This window comes from Miniopterus natalensis, chromosome 15 (assembly GCF_054644295.1).
Source record: "Miniopterus natalensis isolate mMinNat1 chromosome 15, mMinNat1.hap1, whole genome shotgun sequence".
NCBI lineage: Eukaryota > Metazoa > Chordata > Mammalia > Chiroptera > Miniopteridae > Miniopterus > Miniopterus natalensis.
The window spans coordinates 40,829,630-40,852,087 of record NC_142095.1 but is presented as its reverse complement, the minus strand read 5'-3'; the positions used below and the strand labels follow the sequence as shown (position 1 = coordinate 40,852,087).

Genomic DNA, 22,458 nt, shown 5'->3' with positions numbered 1-22,458 from the left:
ACAGATCACTGTTCAGTGTCAGCTGTTCAAACTCAAACACAAAGTAGTCTCAGGGCCTGTTCTCTTGAACCAAGTCATTTAACACAAAACTAGCAGTTGGTGGAAGGTTGACTTGCACACCCGGAAGGCTCAGTGGTCCAAGAGCTACCCTGCCCTCCCCTCTGTGCTCTAGCAGTGAGTGTGGAGCGGGCTGTGGAGGGGCTGAAAGAGTGCCTGAGGAGTCCATATAGATTCCTCCGTCCCTCCTTCCTAATGGTGCCTCTGCCCCTCCCTCAGCTCTCCTCAGCCCCTCAGGCAATGCTGGAAGAGCTCCTGAATCCAACTGCCAGTGTCTGTCTGCTTTCCGGAGCTCTAGGCCTGCTAGGCTCCTATCTCCCAGGTATCCGCCCATGGCTCCCACATTCTTGCAGATCCCACTCCAGCCTTGGTCTGACTCCTGACACCTGCCCGAGCCTCAAGGCTGGCTTCAAATTGCTTGGTCCTGGCTTCTGTCTCTAGATCAGACTCAGTTTGGCCATACTTCTCTTTCCATGCTCCTGTTTCTAAGAGTCTAATGTGCATTACAAAAATTCCCGATTCAGAGAGCCTGACAAATGGATAAGCCGTCTGAAATTTCAGTGAAAAGCATTTAATTACTCAGATTAGGTTTGCTTTTAAATTGGATAAGAATTTCTGGCTGTGGAGCATGACAACTTCCTCTGGGTCTTTCCTGGACTCTAGAAAGGGGGTAAGTAGCTCTGCAGACTTCCAGGGCCCAGAAGACCCCTCCAAAGCCCATACTGACCCACAGCCATAGACGGGGCAGGGGGGAAGGAGTCTACAGGCACCGAGTCGGGAGGTCGTCCGTAGGTCATTTCATATAGTAAGTGGCCAAAACAGTGGACATCCACACTTTCCAATGTCTGTGGAAGAAAAGAGCACAGTGGCATGTTCCTCTTTGTTTGGCGCTGTGAATCCCAGTGCCCCTGCCCTCAGTTTCCACTGAGAAACAAGGCCCAGGGTGACCCCACTTGTAATTGGTAGTAAAAATGCAATTCCAAAGCCTTTTGTAAAAGCTCACACGGCATTGCTCTGACCAAAGTTCTTGGTCCTACCCTTCATGGTCTTCCAATCAGTGATCCTCTGCCCCTCCTTGTCCCGCCTACTGTTTCAGCTTAGCCTCTTGGAGATACAACAGTGCTTTGTGGGAGGAACAGGCCAACAGGCATGGCCTACCTCAACCACACCTTTCACTGCTTTGTGCGTATTTCTCACATGGGCAGATCATGGGGTCAAATACCTCAAAATGCATCTGCTGTTTCATTACTTTCAGCAACTTACATTGATTTTCCTGAATTGTGAGAAATAAGATCGGTAGAAGGAAGGAAGGCCCAATAAGGAATTCTCAAGGTCTAGCAGCCGGCAAGTGTCCCCATCTAGCATCACATTGGAGGCATGAAGATGCCCGTAAGGGAATCCCTTGTCATGTAGAAACTTTAGTACCTATTAAAAAATAAGTATAGGTTACATTTCTCCCCAACTCATTCAGATATAAGACAGGTTAAACTTTGCTTTTTAAGTCAATATATTTTGAAACAAAATCAAACGGGTCACTGGGGAGATTCCTAAAGAAAACTGCTGCCTCCATCCATTTCTCTGGAAAAGGGAAGTGCTGCTGAGCAGTCTCCAGCTGTGAGATGCAACACCAGACACCCTGTTTCCAAAGAACAGAGAGGCAGCCTGTGTCTGTCTGGGTTTAACAGCTTTATGCCAAAAGCCTCTACTTAAACACTTTCTCATCCCACCAGCCAAGCCCTCTTCGGGGTGAAGTCTTGGCCCTCCTCATAGAGTTCTCCTCTATGTAAAGCTAGCAAGTCAGTGCTGCAGCCAGTTGTTCAGGAAAAGGGTTTGAAAGGAAAACATCTCTAGTCCAATCTCACCTTAGAATATACTTGGCTGTTAATTAATAAAGCATATGACAGACTCATGAAAAGAAGCAAACTTTTCAGCTGCCAATTAATAGACAGTGGCTCACCCAGTAATCAAGGTGCCCAGGACAATCCACTGAGGACTGGAAAAAATATTGTAATTTCTCTTTCCAGTTGTTTTGTTTTTAATCTCATTTTTAACTTGTAATGTATGAAACATGTTAGTAGTAGTACATGTATATAATAGTTAAATATATCCAACACGAGGGGACTTATGCTTAAATTGTGTTCACTGACAGGGTTGCACAATCCAAAGGGCTTGGAGAATACTGCTCTAGAGAGTGATGTGGGAAAGGCTTTTCATGCTAATTACACTTCTGCAAGGGAGCCATATGGTTACGCACATGATATAACAAAATCAAGAATCTTGGCACAAAGATAAAGAGCAATCAAAATAACACAAAAGCTGGTGCCCATACAGTTAGGTTCTTAAAAATCAGATATAAAATTCCAGTAGCTAAGCTTTTTGGAATTTTGTAGCTCTAAATTAGTCTTAGTCTCAAATATTTGCTTTTGGGATAACATATGGCAATGCCATCAGTTTATAAACAATCAGACAACTTAAACTATTTTGGATATTGCTTAAGAACTTTCCCAAAAGAATACTGGAATGCTGAGTGAAATTCCAATGCAACTTAAAAATTAAATATCTCTTACCTCTAATATTTGCCGCCCATATGTTTTTATTTGCTGGAGTTCGAGGCCTTGGATCTTCTTAGGGTTGCAGTACTTTTTTAGAAACGGGTCTTTTGGTTTTGACTTTGGAGAAAAACAAAGAGCACATAAGAGAGCAGGAGAGGGGTCAACATCTGCACACAGGCTCCCCAACAGGCAGGACTCTACAGAGACCAAGGGCATCAGACTGCAGGAGGTGGGTTTTAAAATATAACAGTCTGTGGAGCTGATTGCAAGAGGCTGACCTGGGTTTTATCCCTTCTCTGGGCCAATGAAGATGTACCTCGTCTTGGCCTTAGCTGACCCCAAAGTCTTAAAACCTGTTAAAATTTTTTGCTATTATTTAAAAAAACTGTTTTCCAACTTTTAGATAGTTTGGTATTGCTTTGTTAAATGAAAGACACAACTTTAAAACTGACCTAATGCCATGGACATAACCATTAAATGTTCAACCTTCCCTCATGTGGGGAAAGGAATGCTTTCTAATCAAACTGAGTTTTTATTACTAAAATCAAAATAAATTCCAAGTAAAATTAAAAATAACATCCTCAGGTCCTAGCTTCTGGGACTTTAGGGATCGAGTATCCATAACAGGTTCTAAAGGGACTTGAGAACTTCCTTACGACCGTGAACTTGTACCACAAGTACCTTGTAGATCAGGTCCTTCAAAGTTCCTTTTTCATTAAACATCCTAATAAGCAATGCTGATGATTCGTTAGCCGTGGCAAAGGTAACCCGATAGATATAAGGGTGCTGCCAAAACAAAAAAGAAATTCACATTTATTTGCACCAGCATCTAGGTCCTTTTATACCAGGATCTGGTTATGCAGAGTCAAGGAGCATCTCGGTAGTTCAGATGCACACAAATGTGAGGAGGTTCCCTGAACAATGGCATTTCCAAGTTATTGGATGAGCAACCTGTACATCATTCTTTAGATGAGAGCAGGGGCATGAACAATACTGACGAAAGGAAGTGGGTGACTGGCGTGATAAGCTTTATGTGGCATCTGCTTTGGTATTCACACTCTCATGGTTCAGGCAAAAGTGTGACGGGAGGCAGGGAAAGTCGGAGTTTTTGGAATAGTGACTTAGAGATTTTGCCTCTGGAAACTGGTAAAGAACACAGCCAAATCCCAGAACAGCCTCGTGGGGACCAGGGTAAATGAGTCCTCATTCACAGCTTTGCCTAACGTCCCACACTGCTGCACACTGCCAGCCCGGGCAGCACGACAGCCAGAAAACAAGCAAAAGCAGCATTTGGGGATCTTGGCAGTTTTCCAAAGCAGCTAGCACGGATCTTCCCGACCTTCCCTGGAATATGCAATGTGATGATTCACAGTGTCCGCCTGAGATGGGGACTGACGTCACCAAGTGGGGTGGGGAGTAAGACGAATTATTAATGACTGAAAGGAAATTATTCGTAGGAGCTGAAATTTTGGTTACATGAACCAACTGGCTCCAGACAGGTATTACAATGTCCATTAGCTCAAAAAAGTACCATGAAAATTTAAATGCAAGGGAGCTGAGCTATGCAAAGATTTGGGGGGCAGGGTTTGAGTGGGTTGAAGGGTGAAAGAGTGTGTCCAGGAAAATATAGTAACTGATTATAAAGTTTCTCTTGACCATCACATCAAAATGGTTGCTGGTGACATTTTAATAGCTTTACAGAGATATAATTCACATAGAAATACAATTCGCCTACTTAAAGTGTACATTCAATAGTTTTCCATATATTCAGAATTGTGCAACTATCATACAATCTAATTTTAGAGCATTTCATCACCCCAAAAAGAAACCCATGGAATAAAATAAAAAACCTTGAGTCCCTACAGATACAAATAAAGGGAGAATAGGAAGCTCTTCCTTACAGTAGGATGCCAACTAATAAATGTAAGAGGAATGATGGTGTTACAAGATCTCAATGGATGCTAAAACTGGTGGCTTTGATAAAGAACGGGATATTTATATAGTCTCAAAATATCTCCCTATAATTACTTACTAATTAATTCTAGTTATTTATCTTTTTTTATATAGATTTCTTTAAAAAAACATGTCTTTATTGATTTCAGAGAGAAGAAGGGAGAGGGAGAGAGAGAAACATCAATGATGAGAGTCACTGATCAGCTGCCTCCTGCACGCCCCTTGCTGGGGATCGAGCCCACAGCCCGGGCATGTGCCCTGACCGGGAATCAAACCTCTGGATCATACATAGGTCAGTGCTCAACCGCTGAGCCGCGCTGGCTATGCTAGTTCTTTATCTTAAGAAAATAATTAAGGATAGATGCAAACATTTAGCTAAAATGGTCCACTATGACTTATTTTTCAAAGAGAAAAAAACTGGAGGTGATCCAAATATCTAGATTTGTTGAGTAAACTAAGGTATAGCCAATGATAATTCTGTGCAGCCAGTAATAATAATATGCTATATTTTTGACAATAAAAGATGTTCACAGAATATTTTTAAGAAAAAAATCAGGGTTTTAAAATAATATATATATATATATTTAAATCATATAAAATTCTAGAAAAGTAACATTTTTTGGTTAGTTGAAATTAGGAGTAAGCTTTCTTTCTTTTTTGTTTATCTGTACTTTCTGACTTTTCTCGAATTAATATGTATCCCTTATCTGCACTACCTTCTTTTTAAAAAGCATAGCCATTAAAAGAAATGTAGAATTGAGTGCTGACAGCCTGTGTCACATAATTAATCAAACTCAAAGACCACGGCATTTTTCTTGGCTCCATATCACACCTCATTAAAAGCTTGGTTTTGCTAGCTTGACAAGACACAATTATCTTCAAAAACAAACTTGCCAACCCACTGGACAGGTCAGCAAAACTGTTCAGTCCATGACTAACTCCCTCTAGGGTCCCACATCCTCATGCAGACCACAGATAAAGAACATCAACACCAACTCAATTTCCTGGACAGATCAGTCTTTTCCTGAAGACATCCTGCATCTGAAATATATTGATGTGGCTCTTTCCACCAAAGGCCTTGGATTAGAATTCTGTATCAGCACAAATAATGCCAGGTACGTCCAAACGCCACTTGGCTAGCCTGTGAAAACAGTAACTCAGACAGCAAAAGGGTTTTTGCCTTTCCCTCATCCAGCTTACCTAAACCCATATTAGTTCTGTTTTCTCAGGCTAGAATTATATTAATTCCATTGGTATAAACATCTTCACCAACAATAAAGTGGCTCATTCCTATTCTGATATTTGCTTAAAATACAAAGTCTACACTTAAATTATCACATTTCATGGGCTATGTATTATAAATGCCATTTAAATGGCCTCCAATCTATGGAACTAGCATAGAACAACATTGTTGTTCTATGGAACGACTGCAGTCTGAACTGAAATCCAGTATATCTCCCTATTCTTTTGAGTCTGTCCAGCTCTTTCTGTCCACACAAAACACTGTGAATCTGTCATCAGCACCAAGAAGAGAAGGACTTGTACTCACCAAACAGGATGGCAGAAGTTTGATTAGACACTGAAAATCTTTATCTGATAGATACTTGTCGGGGCCAAGGTCAGCCTAAAAACATGGAAGGAAATATGAAGGTGCTGCCTTTAGTCATCAAAGAAAAAGAAAGCAAAAGAAAAGAAAAATTCCTTATGTCTTTCTCTTTTCTTGTTTGCCCATATATATGAATGTTAACCAAAGATGAAAACCACCTAAGTCTTGCTGCCTCAGGACCTTTCTGGAGAGACAGAATATAAACATATAAAAAGAAGGACTTGTAATCGTATCGAATCCTTTAACCAAATGTATCACTAGAACTCCCAAAGTGAGAGATGACAAAGTAACGCCCAGTACTTTCTTTAAAACAAACTGCAAAACTGCCAACCTTAGAGGGGTTCCAGAGAACTATTCTGAATTGTTCCTCTTTCTTTCCAAATGTTTGTTAGTTGATCAAATATAATCACATGGAAATAACCAAATGTATAAGCAAAGTGACTTAAAATGTGATGTGGGACTGAGGAGGCCTTTAGAACTCCGCTCAGGGCACAATATAATTCCATCACTCTCTCGTCAATATCTGCTTTCATGAGCCCACCTAAGGCCCCTGGAATGAGACTGAAACGAAACCAGCTTACCCAGCTGAGCACTAGCCGCTCCTTTGGCTGATTTTTAATCTTCATCAAGAAATACTTCTTCCTTACCCTCCAACCTGCCATAGAAGCAGAAGTGTTTATAGCTACATTGTTTTTATGCCAACTGATACGTTTCGTTGACTTTAATTAATAAAAACTAAGCTTGGCAATATTATCCATAGCTACATAGGCACAAGTAAAATAACCATTTGGTAATGTTGACATGGTAAAGACGGCACTAAAAAAATAGCAAACAAAGAACTTACTCTATTCACAGAAACAGGAACAGGGCACTCCAGTTTAGATTTAGTGAAAAAGTAAGCTGAGGCATGAATGATGAAACCATGCTGAAAGTATACATTACTACCATCAAAATCTTCGGGTGGGGCTTTAACCAAGATTCACTAAGTAGTAAAAGTTAAGGACTGCATCCTCAAGCAATAGGGAGGCAAAAAGAAAAAGAAATCACCTGCATTTAAGAGCTCCCTTGGGCTACATACAGGCAAGCATGACAAAGAATCCAGTTCTGGAGTCTAACAGAATGGGCATGCCAGTTTCTCACCTATGTCTTTCAACGGTTCTACCACCTCCCACTTCGGTTCTGATCGGAAGAACATGGAAACCTGTTGTAAGGCAATCTCTGCAAAGACATTTTAGAAACTCATCAGTCAAACATATCGGGAAAGTATCATATGCTTAAGATATTAGTCTTGCAAATGAAATTCTTATATCTATGACCTTCTTTAAAAGCTTAATTACAAACACACACACACATATACACATACTAAATGCAATGTGCGAGTCTAGATTGGATCCTGGAACAGAAAACATACATTAGTGGAAAAACTAGTGAAATCTCAATAAAATCTGTAGTCAGTAATAATGTACCAAAGTTAATTTCTTAGTTTTGGTAAATGTGCCATGGTTCTGTAAGATGTTAACATCAGGGAAAATTGGTTGAGGGGTATATGGAAATTCTCTGTACTATCACTGCCATTCTTCTGTAAACCTAAAATTATTTCAAACTAAAAAGTTTATTAAAGAAAAAAAGAGTATGCAAACTAGCTGGTATAAGCCAAGAATTCAATATATGCACCAGGCCCCAACCCAAGTACAAAACTCAAAATGTGTTCTAAGGTCTTCTGAGTATTCAATGTTGCTCCAAGTGATATTTATCCCATATTCATTCCTCATGGAATGTAAACAAACTTAAAAGGAAATTCTTTTAAGTGAAAATCATTCATATCAACTGAGAGAGATCATGAGAAATAATTTTCTAAATGCGGTACAATGTCATTCTAAGAGACTGTGAAAGGCAGTTTATTCAAAACTAACAGTGACTCATAATTCCCTGCAAAATCAATAGTCAACAATACTTACTGAACGCTACTATGTACTGTACATTGTTTTAGAAATGGGGTAATAGCTATGAACAAAGGGAATGTGCCAGATTTGTTACTGATACGTTGAGGACTGGGAAATAGCTTTTATACCTTAAGGGTCAGGGAATTGTAGAAAGGACATTTTCTTTCCACTAAACTATGATTTATTGTCAAGTAAATTACATGACCACTATGCTCCCAGTATTACACCATGCCCCCTAGACTCAGGGAACACACTTCAATCCTAAAAATCTATTCCTCTGCTTAGAAACCTTTCTTGGAGCCCCATTTCCTTACCAAGTCAAGACCTAGTGCCCACTCTCACTCTGGCTTTGTCTCCCACAGCAGTGCCTCCCCCTCTTCAAGCTGAGATTTGCCTCCTGCAGATCTGAAGACTGGCCTGTCCCCGCCCCTCAGCATTTTCCATTCTAGCCCATCTATCCTTTAACGCTACACCCAAATTTGCTGCTCCCTTACCTTAGCCAGGTGCCCCCGCTCCCTCCTGGTACACTCCCAGTGCTATACTTGTCCCTCTCCTTTGGGATTCACTCATAGACTGTCCTGTATTAGGGCTACTCTCTTCCACTAGACCAGAAACTCTGGCTGGAAGGATACACCTTAGTCTGGGTAAAGCTATATGGAAATACCTCTCTCCCCTGGAGCACTGCTCCTGCCTCTGGGCCTGGTGGGCTACTACTCCCCTCAGATCTCTGTGTAGGTACCAGCTCTTCCCAGAAGCCTTCTTCCATCTTCAGATCTAAGCCATCTATAACCCTACTTCCCCTCACCAGCCCCCAACCCCAAGGTGCTGCCCCATGCTTACCCTGCTGTATGCAGTCTCCCTGGAGAATGCCTGGGAGGTGAGGGTGGGGGTGGGGGAGAGACTATTCCTTCCTTGTCACTGTATTCCTATTCCAAGCATCTGGCACACAGTAGGTGTTCAATAAATATTTTATACAGCGAGAACTAAGGGTTCAATACATGTTTGATGGGTGTGGGTGCTCTCTCCCCTTAGAACATGAAAGCCATGAAAAGGGAGGCATCTGCTCTCTATTTCTTTAGCACTGACAGATACATGGGGGGACAGGCAGGCTCAGGAAATGCAGATAAGCAACCCCCAGAGAGGAAACGCAGAGTGAAGCCTGCAAGTCCATCCTGTGCTTCCCACAGAGCTCAGACTTCTCAGCTCAGAAGGTACCAGCCACCCCCACTGTGGGCAGCCTTTAGCTCCTAAAGCCCAGCCCCATGGGATGACTACAGGGAACAAACACTGACACCCCCAGCCCCCAATCCACCACAGGAAGCGGTGTTGCAGAGGCCTGCACTTTAGCAGTGGGACAGGAAGTAGGCTTCCAACTTCTCCAAAGCACCCAGCCCTTGTTCTGAATACAATCCCCCATCACCCAATCTCTCCTTCCCTCCTTTGATCCTGGAGCCCACCATTATCAACCTGTATGACCAGAAGGGAGCTTCAACACTCCCCAGTCCACTAACCTCTCCCCCAGCTCTTGTTTTATAGAAATGGACCCTGAAGCCACAGAGGGGACATGCTACAGATGACCAGGCTGGGACTAGGATCCTGGCCTCCTGATTTCTGGTCCAACTGACTTCTGTGTGGACATTAAAACCCCCCTTACTCTGAAAGGGTTTGAGGTTTGAGGTGGGAAGATGGCTACAGTGCAGTGAGGCTTTTACATGATAGAAGTATCTTGTTAATAAAATGAGTAAGGTGGGCGTGTGTGCGTGCTTGCGTGTGTGTGTGTGTGTATGTGTGTCCACACAAACCCCTCATGACTGGGAGACACGTGTTTTCCCTGTACTATAGCTGGTCCTCAATTAGACTTCCTAACTCAAATGAACACCTCACAGTCTCCCCACAGAGGATGAGCCACACTGAGTTTTGGAAAGCCTGGACAAGTCCGCCTGGCTTTCCGGAGAATGGCTCAGTCAAGCTGGCAGGGAGGAGGAGGCCTGGGCTCCTGGGCTTCCCTTTCCTGAGACTGCTGGTGAGTCAGCCTAGAGGCAAGACAAGCTCAGACATTTCTCTTAAAGGGAGAAATAAATCAGCATCTCTAAAAACAGCAACCATCGCCTACTGTTCCATTACAGGGTATGTCCTCTAAACAGTGGCAGCTCCTTGAGCATTTGGGTTCTGTGGGAATCTCTAGTGGCCTCCTTGTGCCCCTGCTTTGGACTCCTGACTGCCCATGCTGGGGACAGGGGGCTCAAGGACAATGGCAGCATGTGAGAGAGGCACAGTAGAAGGAAATATAGGGACCAGACCACCTTCCAGGATCTGAGCAGCATTTTCACTGGATAACACTCAGACACTGTACACTTACACAGTCATGCAAATGTGCCACCGAGGTAAGGCCTTCCCTCTCGGGGCACTGTCATCTACAAAATGAGAAGGTAAGTCTTGATGTGCCTGCTCCAAGATCCCTTCTAGCTCTGGCCCCAGGTGATTCAATGTACTTCTGATAGAAGCTCCCCGAGAGCAGGGAGCGTGTATCCTCGAGCCTGAACCTCCAACACCCGGCCCTGACCCCAGCATGGGGCACCGGCATAGTGGAATAAAGATCTGCGGAATGAACAGCATCGCCTGTGCACTGCACCTGATACTCGCCCGCAGGAGCACACTGGCAGGAAATGAGGTGAGCAGGGCTGAGCTGGGGCTGATTTGATAACACTCAACCCAGATGGCCCACCCTCTGGCAGTTTGGGGAACAACTGAGGTGCAGCACAGAGAAATGAAAGCCATGAGAGACGCTACTGTGAAGGAGTGCGAGCTGTGCTGGGGCCCCGGCCTGTGACGCCTTTCCTCCTGTATGAACCAAAAGCAAGTGGGGAATGAATGGAAGCCTTGTGACAACTCAATGTCCAACTTGTGACCTGTAGTAAATGTGAATCTGAAATAAGCTTTCCTTCATTTTGTTATGTTGTGGAAAGGCATTTTCTTATCCCTACTTCTGTTAGAAGATGGCACGTACATTCTAGAGTGAGGCTTCTCAAACTTCAACCGGCATGCAAATCACCTGGGCCCCTGTTAAAATCAGATCCTGATCAGTAGGTCTGGGAGGGGGCCCGAATTCTGCATTTTTGACAAGCTCCCAATAATGCTAGTGCTGCTAGTCAAAAGGCCACACTGTGAGTGGTAAGTCCCAAGGGCTGTGATTTTCAAACTCAGCTGCATACTGGAATCACTTGGGGAGCTTTAGAAACCATAAGCAGCCCTGGCCGGGTAGCTCAGTTGGTTAGAGCATCATCCCAATATGCCAAGGTTGTGAGTTCAGTCTCCAGTCAGGGCACACACAAGAATCAACCAATGAATGCATAAATAAGTGGAACCACAAATCTCTCCCTCTCCCGCTCCTTCTCTCTCTCTCCCCACACACTCCCTTCCCCACTCTCTCTAACATCAATATAAACAACAACAAAACAAAAAACCCACAAGCAGTACCTGCAGAGATTCTGATTTAATTGACAGGGGTGCAGCCTGGGCATCAGGATTCTGTAGAGCTCCCCAGGTGATTCTATTACTCAGAAAAGTTTGGTACCTGACAAGCAGGCTTCTACTTCCCTCTTTCTGAAACAGGAATGAAAGTGCCTCCCTCTAATTGCTTTAAAAGCGTTTTGAGGACCCAATAAGTAGCATGTAAACAATCTATTATCTTAGCAAGGAAATCGCCTTATTAATAATACCCAGAGTTCTGAGTAGAAAGCTAAGCATGACTTAGCTTTAACAGATCATCTGGGTTCTAATCATTAGTTCAGTCCTACAATGGTTTCCTTCGGTTTCCTCAAGGCCACACCAGAATGTATTTAACCACTCATTCTGCTGACACCAGGCTTAGGTTAGCAATGCCAGCTTTGTGTGGAACTGGTACCCTTTCCGCCTCGGTCCCTGGCTGCCTACCTGATCCAGGGAAGGTTTGGAAGATAGCTACCTCCTCCCTAAGCTTTGCACTGAGTGGGTCTCGGTGAACAACTGGGAGCACAGAGAGGACCCTTCTGAATCACTGTTTTGTTAAAGTAATTCTGAGAAAAACCAGGCACACTACATAATTGAAAATACAAAAATGGAGCCAAATACAAATCAGCTGAGATTACTGTATAGATTATCATGGATTATTTACTCTATTCTATCAGGGAAGTTAACAAAGACAAGACCGTACCGACACAGACACAATAACTTCTCTGCCAGATTTTTCTGTGCAGACATTACAACCCTGTTAGAAGTAATGATTTTCTTTTTATACATCTACGGTAAATTACAATCAGGTAAGAATCAGTAGGTGAATAATGCCCTATAACAAATATATACATCTTCCCATTTGGAAACAGAGTTTCTCCCACATATTTTATCTCCAGCAAAGCACAGATCCCTTTGCTTACCAGTGTAGTTTGCGGAATAGTTGTTTGGATCTAAAAACTTCTTAACCAGCTCGCAATTAGACAAGATATGATTTGTGGTGATAACGTTGAGATAGTTCTGAAGACCTTTCTGCCTTTCGGCTATGAATTCACGATCCATGTTACCAATCAATTTCTTGGGAGGAAGAGGTAGACTTAGGCCTGCAATCTTCAATTATGAAAAAAGGGTTACACTCATGTAATTCCCAAACAAGAGATAATACCAGAATCCTGAGTCATCGTATTTCATTAAGCCTAAGACACCACAGATTTTAAGATGCATCCTAATTTCAGTAACACAGAAATGTGAAAAAACTGTGTATCTTAGAATTCATAAAATACTGCAGTGAGCATAACAACTATAAAACCTTTTTAAAAGTGTTTTTATTTTTATCAAACTTATAGATGAACGTGATTTCAAGAATCAAACAGTTCTTCCTGTATTATTATTCACAGTTCCAAGACATTTCCCACTCCCCAGCCCTGCCACCAGGTGACATCCCAGGTCCCCAGGCCCCACAGACAGCCGTATTCAATTCTAGCAGCCAATCTTTTGGCACTGGGGAATGCTAATACTGTTAAGTCTTGGTTTTTCATTTTAGGGATTATCTATAAATTTCCTCTCATGGAAAATGAGGATTAAGTTATCTTTCACCATCCTCACCTCGCCCCACACCACCTTGTTCCTAATCCTTCCAATATAATTATGCTATAATTTTATTTCATTCAGTACTCATGTTTACGCTAGGTAAACGATATTCACAACAGAGCCAAAAAGCGATGCCTACTCTGCTTAACATGCTCCCTTTCTATCAACTAGCAGCCTATGTTTTTAGTTTTCTATTCAACTCTGAACTTCCTGGCCTTTTCTCAACACGTTCACATACAGAGATGCATTCATTTCATCTTCTTGAGAAGTGCCTTCCAGAACCCAGCAGCCTGCCTTGGGCAGGACCAATGGTCCGACACCTGCTGCAAAGCCGGCAGACTGGGACCTCCCTTCACCACCATGCTGGAGATGCTTTTGCCTTTCTCCTGCTGATCCCCATTTCTGTACCCATCCCTTTTCTTAGATATTCCCCTTATTTTTGGTGAAAATATTCTCTGTAAACTTCCTAAAGGGGGGGTACATTTTTGAAAACTTGCGTAACTAAATTTGTCTTTATTCTACCCTCATACTTGAGACAGTGAGTCTTGATGTGCAATTTAAGTTGAAAATATTTTTTCTTTTTTGAATTTTTAAGAACTACTTTATTGATGCATGGAACAAACTGACAGATCTCAAAGGGGAGGGGGTTGGGGGGATGGGAAGAAATTAACCAAAGAACTTACATGCACATATATGCATAGCCCATGAACACAAACAGTAGTGTGGTGAAGGTCTAGGGTGGGGTGGGGCTGGATGAAGGGGGGAAAGGGGGGAAATGGGGGACATCTATAACACTGTCAACAATTAAAAAAAACTTCATTGTTGTACGGTATATGAGAACATGGGCCCCTTCCCAAGCTCTCACCCCATGGGAACAGAGTGAAAGCCATCGGTTAGAGTGCTCTGGGACGCATCTTGGGAGCCTGGCCAGCTTCTCAATCAAGAAAGGCTTCTAGATGTGAACCCGGGTTGTAAACAACTGCAGAGAAACAGCTAGCATTCTGATCTCACACAGCTTGCAAGCGAGCAAGTCCTCCCACCCCACCCCATCCCCAGCATGCCGTGAGCTTTGTTTTCTGCACTCTGTATAAGCGGGTGCTGAGAAAGCCAGTGTTGCGGGAAACCTCACCAGCTAGCTGCCACCAGTGCGCATGTAAGTCCTAGTAAACCCACGTCTCTCACAGCCAGTCCTATGGGTTATTTCTTTGGAATCCGCAAGCTACACGCTGAGGTTTTCTTGGATCTCAGGCTCTTTGCATAACAATCGGCATAGCCAGCAGGATTCCACAAAAATTCCCTCAGTGGGGTCGGGTGAAGACAGACAGCAGTGGGGGAAACCCCAGTTTGGAAAGGGAGCGCCACGTGGTGGGGGAATCCCCGGCGCGGCCCTGACCGACAGCTGCGGACCAGCGTGGGAGCATGGGGATGCCTGGGAAACACCAGCAGAACTACTTTTGGTCCTGAAATCAGAGGCATGGAAGCTGCTGCTGGCAAGACAAAGAAAAGTAATTTTTAAAATTAGTCTTTTAAGAACCCTAAACCCTCCTCCTGGCAGCTCAGGGGGGAAGTTGGTGCTGCCGCTGGGGCCCTGCGAGGGCTGTGGGCACAGCACAGGCGACTGCCCCACCTCAGTGTGAAGGGGGAAATGCCGCTTTTCAAACTCAAGCGGCTGAAGCGGTCCAAGCCTGATATCTCCCCACTCCTTAGAAGATGTCAAGGATACTAGGTAATTAAACAGCTCACTTTTGAATACACTAAAGAAATGCAATAATCACCAAGAATCCAAAGGGGTGGTTTAAGTTTAGTTAATGTCTTTTAAAGTTATTAACATAAAATACATGTTTGTTTTGCCTGGGTTTACAAAAATAGGTTCATGTTATTTATCTCTGTTATAAAATTTGTCAAGAAAATGCCTTAGGTAATAATTGACTTTAAAATCTCAGAGTTGTTAAGAACAAATAAATTTGGATCTGTTAATGAATGTATATATATCTTGTCCTTTATTTGAAGTACGTCTCTTGAAAGTGTGAGTGTATTTGCCAATGAAAAAACCTGCTTCTAGAAGTTATAAAATGTATTCATTATTTTTGCCAATCTAAAGAATGCTAATTACTTTTAGCTGTCACTAAAAATTAAGGTTTCTAAGAACTAAGAATTCTAATTAAGTTGGAAAAAAAGTATATGCTTTTGGTAACAGAAGGTATAAATTATGGTAATATATTTTTAAGAAAGTAGAAAAAAGTGGGTTGTTCTGGGTGTGGGAGTAGGGTGGAGGGGATCAATGGCAGGGAAAAGGAGACATGTGTAAAACTTCCAACAATGAAGATAAATTTTTTTTTAAAGTGGGTTGTTCTAAAGTTGGTTATTTCTGAATGAGTCCCAGAAGAGGTCAAGCGGGAAGGGACATCATGCTAATGTGTCTTTCTCTCCAAGTCTAAAACAGTGTGTTCTGTGGGAATGCACCTAGAAGCACAAGGATGGGCAATAAACCCCAACAAAACACAAGCGCCTGGGCTATCTGTCAAGTTCTTGGTTGTTATCTGATCTGGCAAGATGGAAATATTACCTGATGCTGTTAGAGATAAAATACAAGCTTACCCCTTTCCCACTACGAGGAAAATGTTGCATGAATTGTTGGGTTACTAGGTTATTGGAGAGCCTTTATCCCTCATTCTGCCCAGATACTGAAACCTTCATGTGTTCTTATAAGGGAAGGCCAACAGCAGGGTTGGCAGGGGAAGCATTAGCAGGCTTTTGAGAAAACAAAGAGTGCAGGCGCTTGGCATCTATGAGACCCAGCCCCATCGGGAACTGGAGGTACTTATAACCCAGAAGGGGATGTCGTGGGGTGTCTGGCAACAACAGGGGAGACTCCGCATCCCAATAGGGCTTTGGTCCCAGGTATGGAAAGGGCTGAAGAAAGATACAGTCTAATAGAGAAATAGTTCTATGCCACCTACCAAGCCCTGCAAGCAACAGAGTCTCTATCTGTAAGCTCTGTCGTAACGGTGCAGACCACCGACCCCATCACAGGGTGGCTGCATGCCGTGTCTCACACCCTGAAACCTGGTGCAGCACAGACACAAACTATAACGAGATGAGTGTTGACCTACAACAGAGACACACCCATTCAACATCCCCTCTTAGCCAGGAGCTGCAGGTATTGCTGAGGCCAGTCACCTTTGTATCAGAAGATGCTGAAAAGACACTCAGAAAGAGCCTACTAGCCCTTCGCCAGTGAGAGCAGGTATGGTACCAGTGCCACCTGAAGCATGGCATACTGATGGCTCATACAAAGGTCAGCCCCCTAAATGGCATGCTTGGACCTGGGCTATTAACTACAGACCCCTGTGGGATCAAACCATGTGGGCTGACATATGGACAGTTGTACTAAGGAGGTGACCCTACAGCATGTCACAGGACATCAACCGTCATAATATCCAGGAAATGATGGAGCGGATAGGCTTGCTTGCATTCAACAGCTAAAAGAGGCCCCAGCAGGAGATCTGGCTACATGGCTACACAGGAAAATGAAACATGCAGGGCAGAAAACTGTGAGCAACAACTAAAGCCTGGGGCCTCCCACTGAAAATGAATGACACTGTTATAGCTTGTCAACAGTGTTCTGTATGTGCCAAGCAGCATCCACGGCCCTCAACCCTCAACGGCAACGACACAACATTGTGTGCAGACTGGGCTGAGAGCCACAACACTGAATGGGGACTGCACCTCCCTTACAATCCAACAGCAGCTAGACTGACAGAACGTTATAATGGACTGTTGAAAACTGAGGGAGGGTCATTACAAGGCTGGACCACAAGACTCTGATGTACTACTACCCAGGAATGAAAAGCCCCGACCAGATCAACCTGCAGAGTTGGCAGGAGCAGAATGGACATCCCCACTGAGAGTGCAAATTCCAATAACAGATACTAAAATAAGACCTTGGGGAGCAGAGAATAACCTATTGTTGCCAGCACCCCAGGACATACACCCTAAACCCAGTGTATTAACCTAGCCCTGGGAAACTGAAATGGGAACCTGCTGGTGCACTCTCCCAGCCCCACGGAGGGAGGGTCTTGCCCAGGGCTTGCTAATACAACCTACCATAGCTGGTAAATGGCCAACTACCATTCAAGTAAATAACCCTGGAAAACTTATCAGAATAGGTACTTTAATTATTTCCGTGTGGCACATTTGTACTCCTCTCACGGCTAGCATTCTAGGCTGGTAGGGGACATCACTGGGCAAAAGGTATAGTGTAGGAGGCCAGGGAGACCCCTTGAACAAGCCTGTTCTTACACAGGACAGAGCAATGGCCCGTGTACTACACAGTGGTGCTGAGCTGCCTCTGCTGGTGCCTACTAAACATTTGTCTTTCTCCTCAGTTCAGTGCAGGCCAACAGCTCTGTGAGATGAGCGGATGAAGTAGCCCTGTGGTCCAATGTTTCAGACTGCTGGGTGTGTTCAGAGATGCCCCCTCTCTGCTACTGCTGGGCTGCCTTGGAAAACGAATCCAGTCAACCTTACAGAATGATCCTATCTCAACAAAGTTTGGAAAGTTGTCTTGGGGCTGGTGATCAGCTTTACATATTCTGATACTGATATGTGTAAGTATGTTATTCCTTTGCTGTGTGCTATAGTATACTGTTGCTGTAGAATGTGGATACAACGTCTCACCCATCATCTTCCACCCCAGGATATAGGCAGAAGATACAACAGGCAGATTGTACCCGGGTGGAGAAGGAAGGTACCCATGTTGGGGTGGAGTGTATGTGAGGATATGGGCCCCTTCCCAAGCTCCAACTCCCCCTCTCACCCTGTGGGAATATAGTGAACACCATCTGTAAGAACTGAGACCAACCTTGGGAGCCTGGCCAGCTCCTTGGTCAGGAAATGGCCCAAGATGCCCAGCCGGGGGTGGCTCAGCGGTTGAGGGTGACCTAGGATCCAGGCGATCAGGATTTGATTCCCGGTCAGGGCACAAGCCCGGGTTGCGGGCTTGATCCCCAGTCAGGGGCATGCAGGAGGCAGCTGATCAATGACTCTCTCATCATTGATGTTTCTATCTCTCTCTCTCCCTCTCCATTCCTCTCTCTGAAATCAATAGACATATTAAAAAAAAAAATGGCCCAAGAGAAACTGCTTCTAGATGTGAACCCTTACTGTAAACAACTGCAGAGAAACAGCTAGCATTTTGTTGTTATTGTTAATCCTTACCCGAGGATATTTTTTCCATTGCTTTTTAGAGACAGTGGAAGGGAGGGAAGGGGGGGTGGAGAGAGAGAGAGAGAGAGACATTGATGTGAGAGAGACTCATTGATCGGTTGCCTCCCACAGCTGCACCCCGGCCGGGACTCGGGCAGGGGATCGAACCTGCAACCCAGGTACATGCCCTTGACTGGGAATTGAACCTGTGACCATTTGATGTCCAGGCCAAAGCTCTAACCACTGAACCACACTGGCCAGAGCACAGCCAGCGTTCTGATCTCACACAGCTTATGTGAAAGCATGCCATCCCCCACTACTTCCCTCCCCCACCCCCCACATGCCCTGTTTGCTGTACTCTATATAACCTGGTGCCGGCAAAGCCTGTGTTGGGGAAAACTTCACAGCCCGGCCACCACCGGTGGGCATGTAAGTCCTAATAAACCCATGTCTTTCACAGCCAGTCCTCTGGGTTATTTCTTTGGAATCGGCAAACGGCAAATTCTTAGACTTCGGTACTTTGCATAACAATTGTCTTCTGTTTTCCGATGCTGTTGTTAAAGGTTCAAGATTCTTGATTCTGGTCCCGCCTCCCATAAGTTTCTAGGGCGGTCTCTTTGACCTCACTTTGTGAATTCCATGTGCCTTTACGTGGGTCCACCTTCGTGCTCTCTGCTGAGTACGCAGCCCTTTCAATCTAGAAACTAATACAGTTAAAATCCTTACATTTGTTGGTATTTTCTTGTATTAGGTTATGACTTCTTCCCTTCCGTGCCCTTTGCTTTTGCTTTGTCTGTAATTCCTATTTTCCAGTATTGAACCTTCTGAAATGATCCTCTTTTCAAATCTTTTCTTTCCTATTTTCCACCTTTGTTAAACTTTTTTTTCCTACTGAAAAGGTTTTCTGGGATATTTCCTTTATTTTTCAGCCCTTCTAAAGAGTTTTCATTTCTACTATTATCTTTTTTATTTCTAAGCACCACCCCCCCAAATAGCATCCTGAATGTAATGCAATTTCCTATCTCTCTGAGATTATAAAATAATTTTTCTGAAGTGCCTGAAATGTTCTTACTGCGTATGTTCTGCTTCCTGAAGGTCCTTTTTTCCCTTTTGATTGGGTCGTTATCTTTAATGTTAAAAGTGCCCCTTAGGAATCTGGTGGCCTGGGTTGTCTGCTCATGTTTAGAGGGGATCACCAAAGCTGACAAGAAGCCCTGGGCGACTGGCTGGGGCTTGTCTGCTGTGGCCCTTACCGTAGCGCATGACCTCACTCAGTTGTGTCACTGGGAGAGACGTGGCCTTAGGCTTTAGTCTGAGAAAGAGTCTGTAGCTCTTTCCTCACAGGCTGGGCAGATAACCCCAAAAGAAATCTCCAGTCTCCGGCTTGGAAGGTCTAAGCCTAACTGCCAGTATCCTGGGAGCTGAGGGGAAGAAGACAGCCTGGGGAGGGGAGGAGGGGTCGCGGCTGGGTCCACACACCCATTTATCATGTAAATATTCTCAGCGGTGCCTGCATTCTCGAGTCCAAAGACTGTTCTGACCTCTCCAGGGGATAAACTTCCAGTCTTCTGCTGGTGAGAGAAGGGCAGGGATAAACTGCTCAGATGGGGAAGATCTGGGGATCTGACTGCTTCTTAAACTTACTTTAAACCCGTGATTCTGGCTTGACATTGCCCCACACTGGAGGGCAGCACCTGTCATGTCAGTTGCTAAAACTTTTCAAGGTTCTGTCGTATAAACTGGCCCCAGTGGGGTACCCACATCCCACTGTCAGATCCTGCCTTCCCATGTATGATTAATTAGTTGGCTCTCATCCACTGGATTTTCAGCTTCAAATGTTTTGTTGTAGTTTTCCCCTCTCCTGTTTGACCTTGTGTGTATGTGTGTGTGTGTGTGCGCCCGAGTGTAAGGCCAATTTACTGTCTAAGAGGGGCTTCAGAAGTGGAGAAAAATTAATGCTGGTGTTCAAGGTACTATCATTTTCCAGATCATTTAAAACTTTAAAGTCTATTTTTCGAACTTAAAAAACAAAGCATCAGGTTAGCATCTTAATTCAATGAGTAAAATCACTTTCCAAGAGCAGTGCTATTCTACACTTGTGCTTAGATTAGGGCTGTCCAAGGGGCATGTGTATTGACTGAGAGAAAGGTCTAAAGAGGAGCCATCCTGAATTCAGACAAGGCTGTAATGTAAACCACCCATGCGGGCAAACCTAACTTAGCCTGTTCCACTCTGTCTTTTTCAAACAACAATGAAGACCTTGAACTTGACATTGGACAGGATGAAAAGGTTGCCTGACAATTCTAGATTGCCTATTTCTCCAACTAGGAAAGTAAGTCAGAGCTCATTTAGAGTGAATTTTGTACCGTGGCATAATTCACTGCCAGATAAGACACAAATGCCAGGTTATTTTCCTCATTCATACAATTAGGCTTTACCTACCAGCAGTTTCTTTAGTAGCTAAATAAAAATCATACTTATGAGGAAAAGCACTCAGCTGGTGTACATCTAAGCCAATTGCTTCCTTATTATTTTTTTGTTCAGGAACATTAAGTAATAGAGGGTAATCAAAGGTAATACATTACTGAAAATACAACTGATTTCTTTCTTTTTAAAGCTCTCTTAGTAAGTTGCAGAATATAATCTCATGTATGTGTGTGTGTGTGTGTGTGCATGCACACACTCACTCAGGATATGGTTATATATGCACAATAAATGTCTAAAAGGACTCACACCACCTGCTTGAGAATGGCTACCTCTGGGAATGGGTTGGTCAATTAATTTTTATTTCTATACTATGAAATGTTTACATTGCTCAATTACCACTTTTTTTCAATTAAAAAAGGAAAAGAAAGAAAAACCTTTTTGCTTTTCAAGCTGATTGTATACACAGCAAAGATTAACATCTGCCTGCACTACCTGCCCAATGGAAGACCCAGGGGAATCCCACATCTCACAATCAGATTCAAACCTCAGTAGGGCTACTTTTCATTCATGGTGGGGATGTGAGAATGAATTTGATAAGGTGTCTGTTTCAAACATTGTGGCCTCCAAGCTTCAACTAATCTGTTTTTTTCAAGCTTCATTTCACTTCAGGAAAATGTATTGATCTGCCCGACATACCATCAGCTCTTCCAAGTCATCAGGTGAAACAGAGTCCTTTGTCAGCAGCTGCAACCACATGTCCCTGCTATGTCAGTCTGCTGGACACACCAGAGGTGTTTCCCTGTCCTTGTGTAAGATCTCACAATAAACATTCCTGAAAGTACTAAAACTATGCAATGTGTGTGTTATTTTTAAATCTTGTCTTTTAAAAAAGATTAGCATTCAAGAGGCACTTATTTTCTCTTTCAGCTTTCTCCTAGAATTTCTAAAATGCTTAATCTCAGAATATAAAATTTAGAACTCCAATGGCTAATTAGAAGTGAGGGAAAGAGAACATTAGCACATTGGTGATAAAGTCACTAAGCCAGCAATTTCTTAGAAACCTCCACATTGATGGCTTGAAGCCATGACCCCCGATCATCCCATTTTCCATAGCTTTCCTCTTTAATGTGCCCTGTGGATTCCTTCTGAGTTCCCTGTATAAGGGAAAGAAAACAAGAAAGCCAGCAGAGAAGCCCCCAAAGTTCCATTCATAACACCTGCAGAGTGAAATGCAAATGGGAGAGGATCACCAAGATGGGGTCTAATGCCCATAGCCCGTCCCATGCTAGCCTTGTAGAAGCCTTTAAAATTGTAAGACAAACTACATCACAGTTAAAAAAAAACAACTAGCTTTAGTCTGGAGTAAAAAAACCTTCAAACTCTGAATCTCTCACTTTCAGTACCAGATCTTTAAAATCTACACACTGCCGTCAAGCATGTTCCCACGAATATTCCAGGGAGTTCTAAACTCTTAACAGGGCCTTAACTGGTCCCAGTTTCCCCTCAGTGTATACAGTAGAGTCTCTCCTATGTCAACAATGGGCAGTAAAATTCAAGTAACAAAAAAACTTTTGTGCTACAACAGACCTGGGAAGTCATCTGGTTCAGCCCTTCCTTTCAGACGGGGAAGTGA

At 43.6% G+C, this 22,458-nt stretch overlaps 1 protein-coding gene across 5 annotated transcripts in view; it reads right to left on the bottom strand.

The window, feature by feature from the left end:
• The window catches only part of PXK (PX domain containing serine/threonine kinase like), a 69,309-nt gene that overhangs the window by 18,228 nt on the left and 28,623 nt on the right, over nucleotides 1–22,458 (bottom strand). For all 5 annotated transcript variants that reach the window (XM_087825057.1, XM_087825055.1, XM_087825058.1 and 2 more), the window contains exons 4-11: nucleotides 12,524–12,710; nucleotides 7,309–7,386; nucleotides 6,750–6,823; nucleotides 6,112–6,186; nucleotides 3,291–3,395; nucleotides 2,625–2,726; nucleotides 1,321–1,482; nucleotides 785–902 (exon numbers count right to left, since the gene is read on the bottom strand). In XM_087825057.1, coding sequence (XP_087681183.1) covers nucleotides 785–902; nucleotides 1,321–1,482; nucleotides 2,625–2,726; nucleotides 3,291–3,395; nucleotides 6,112–6,186; nucleotides 6,750–6,823; nucleotides 7,309–7,386; nucleotides 12,524–12,710 — 901 coding nt within the window. The remainder of the gene's footprint in view (nucleotides 1–784; nucleotides 903–1,320; nucleotides 1,483–2,624; nucleotides 2,727–3,290; nucleotides 3,396–6,111; nucleotides 6,187–6,749; nucleotides 6,824–7,308; nucleotides 7,387–12,523; nucleotides 12,711–22,458) is intronic.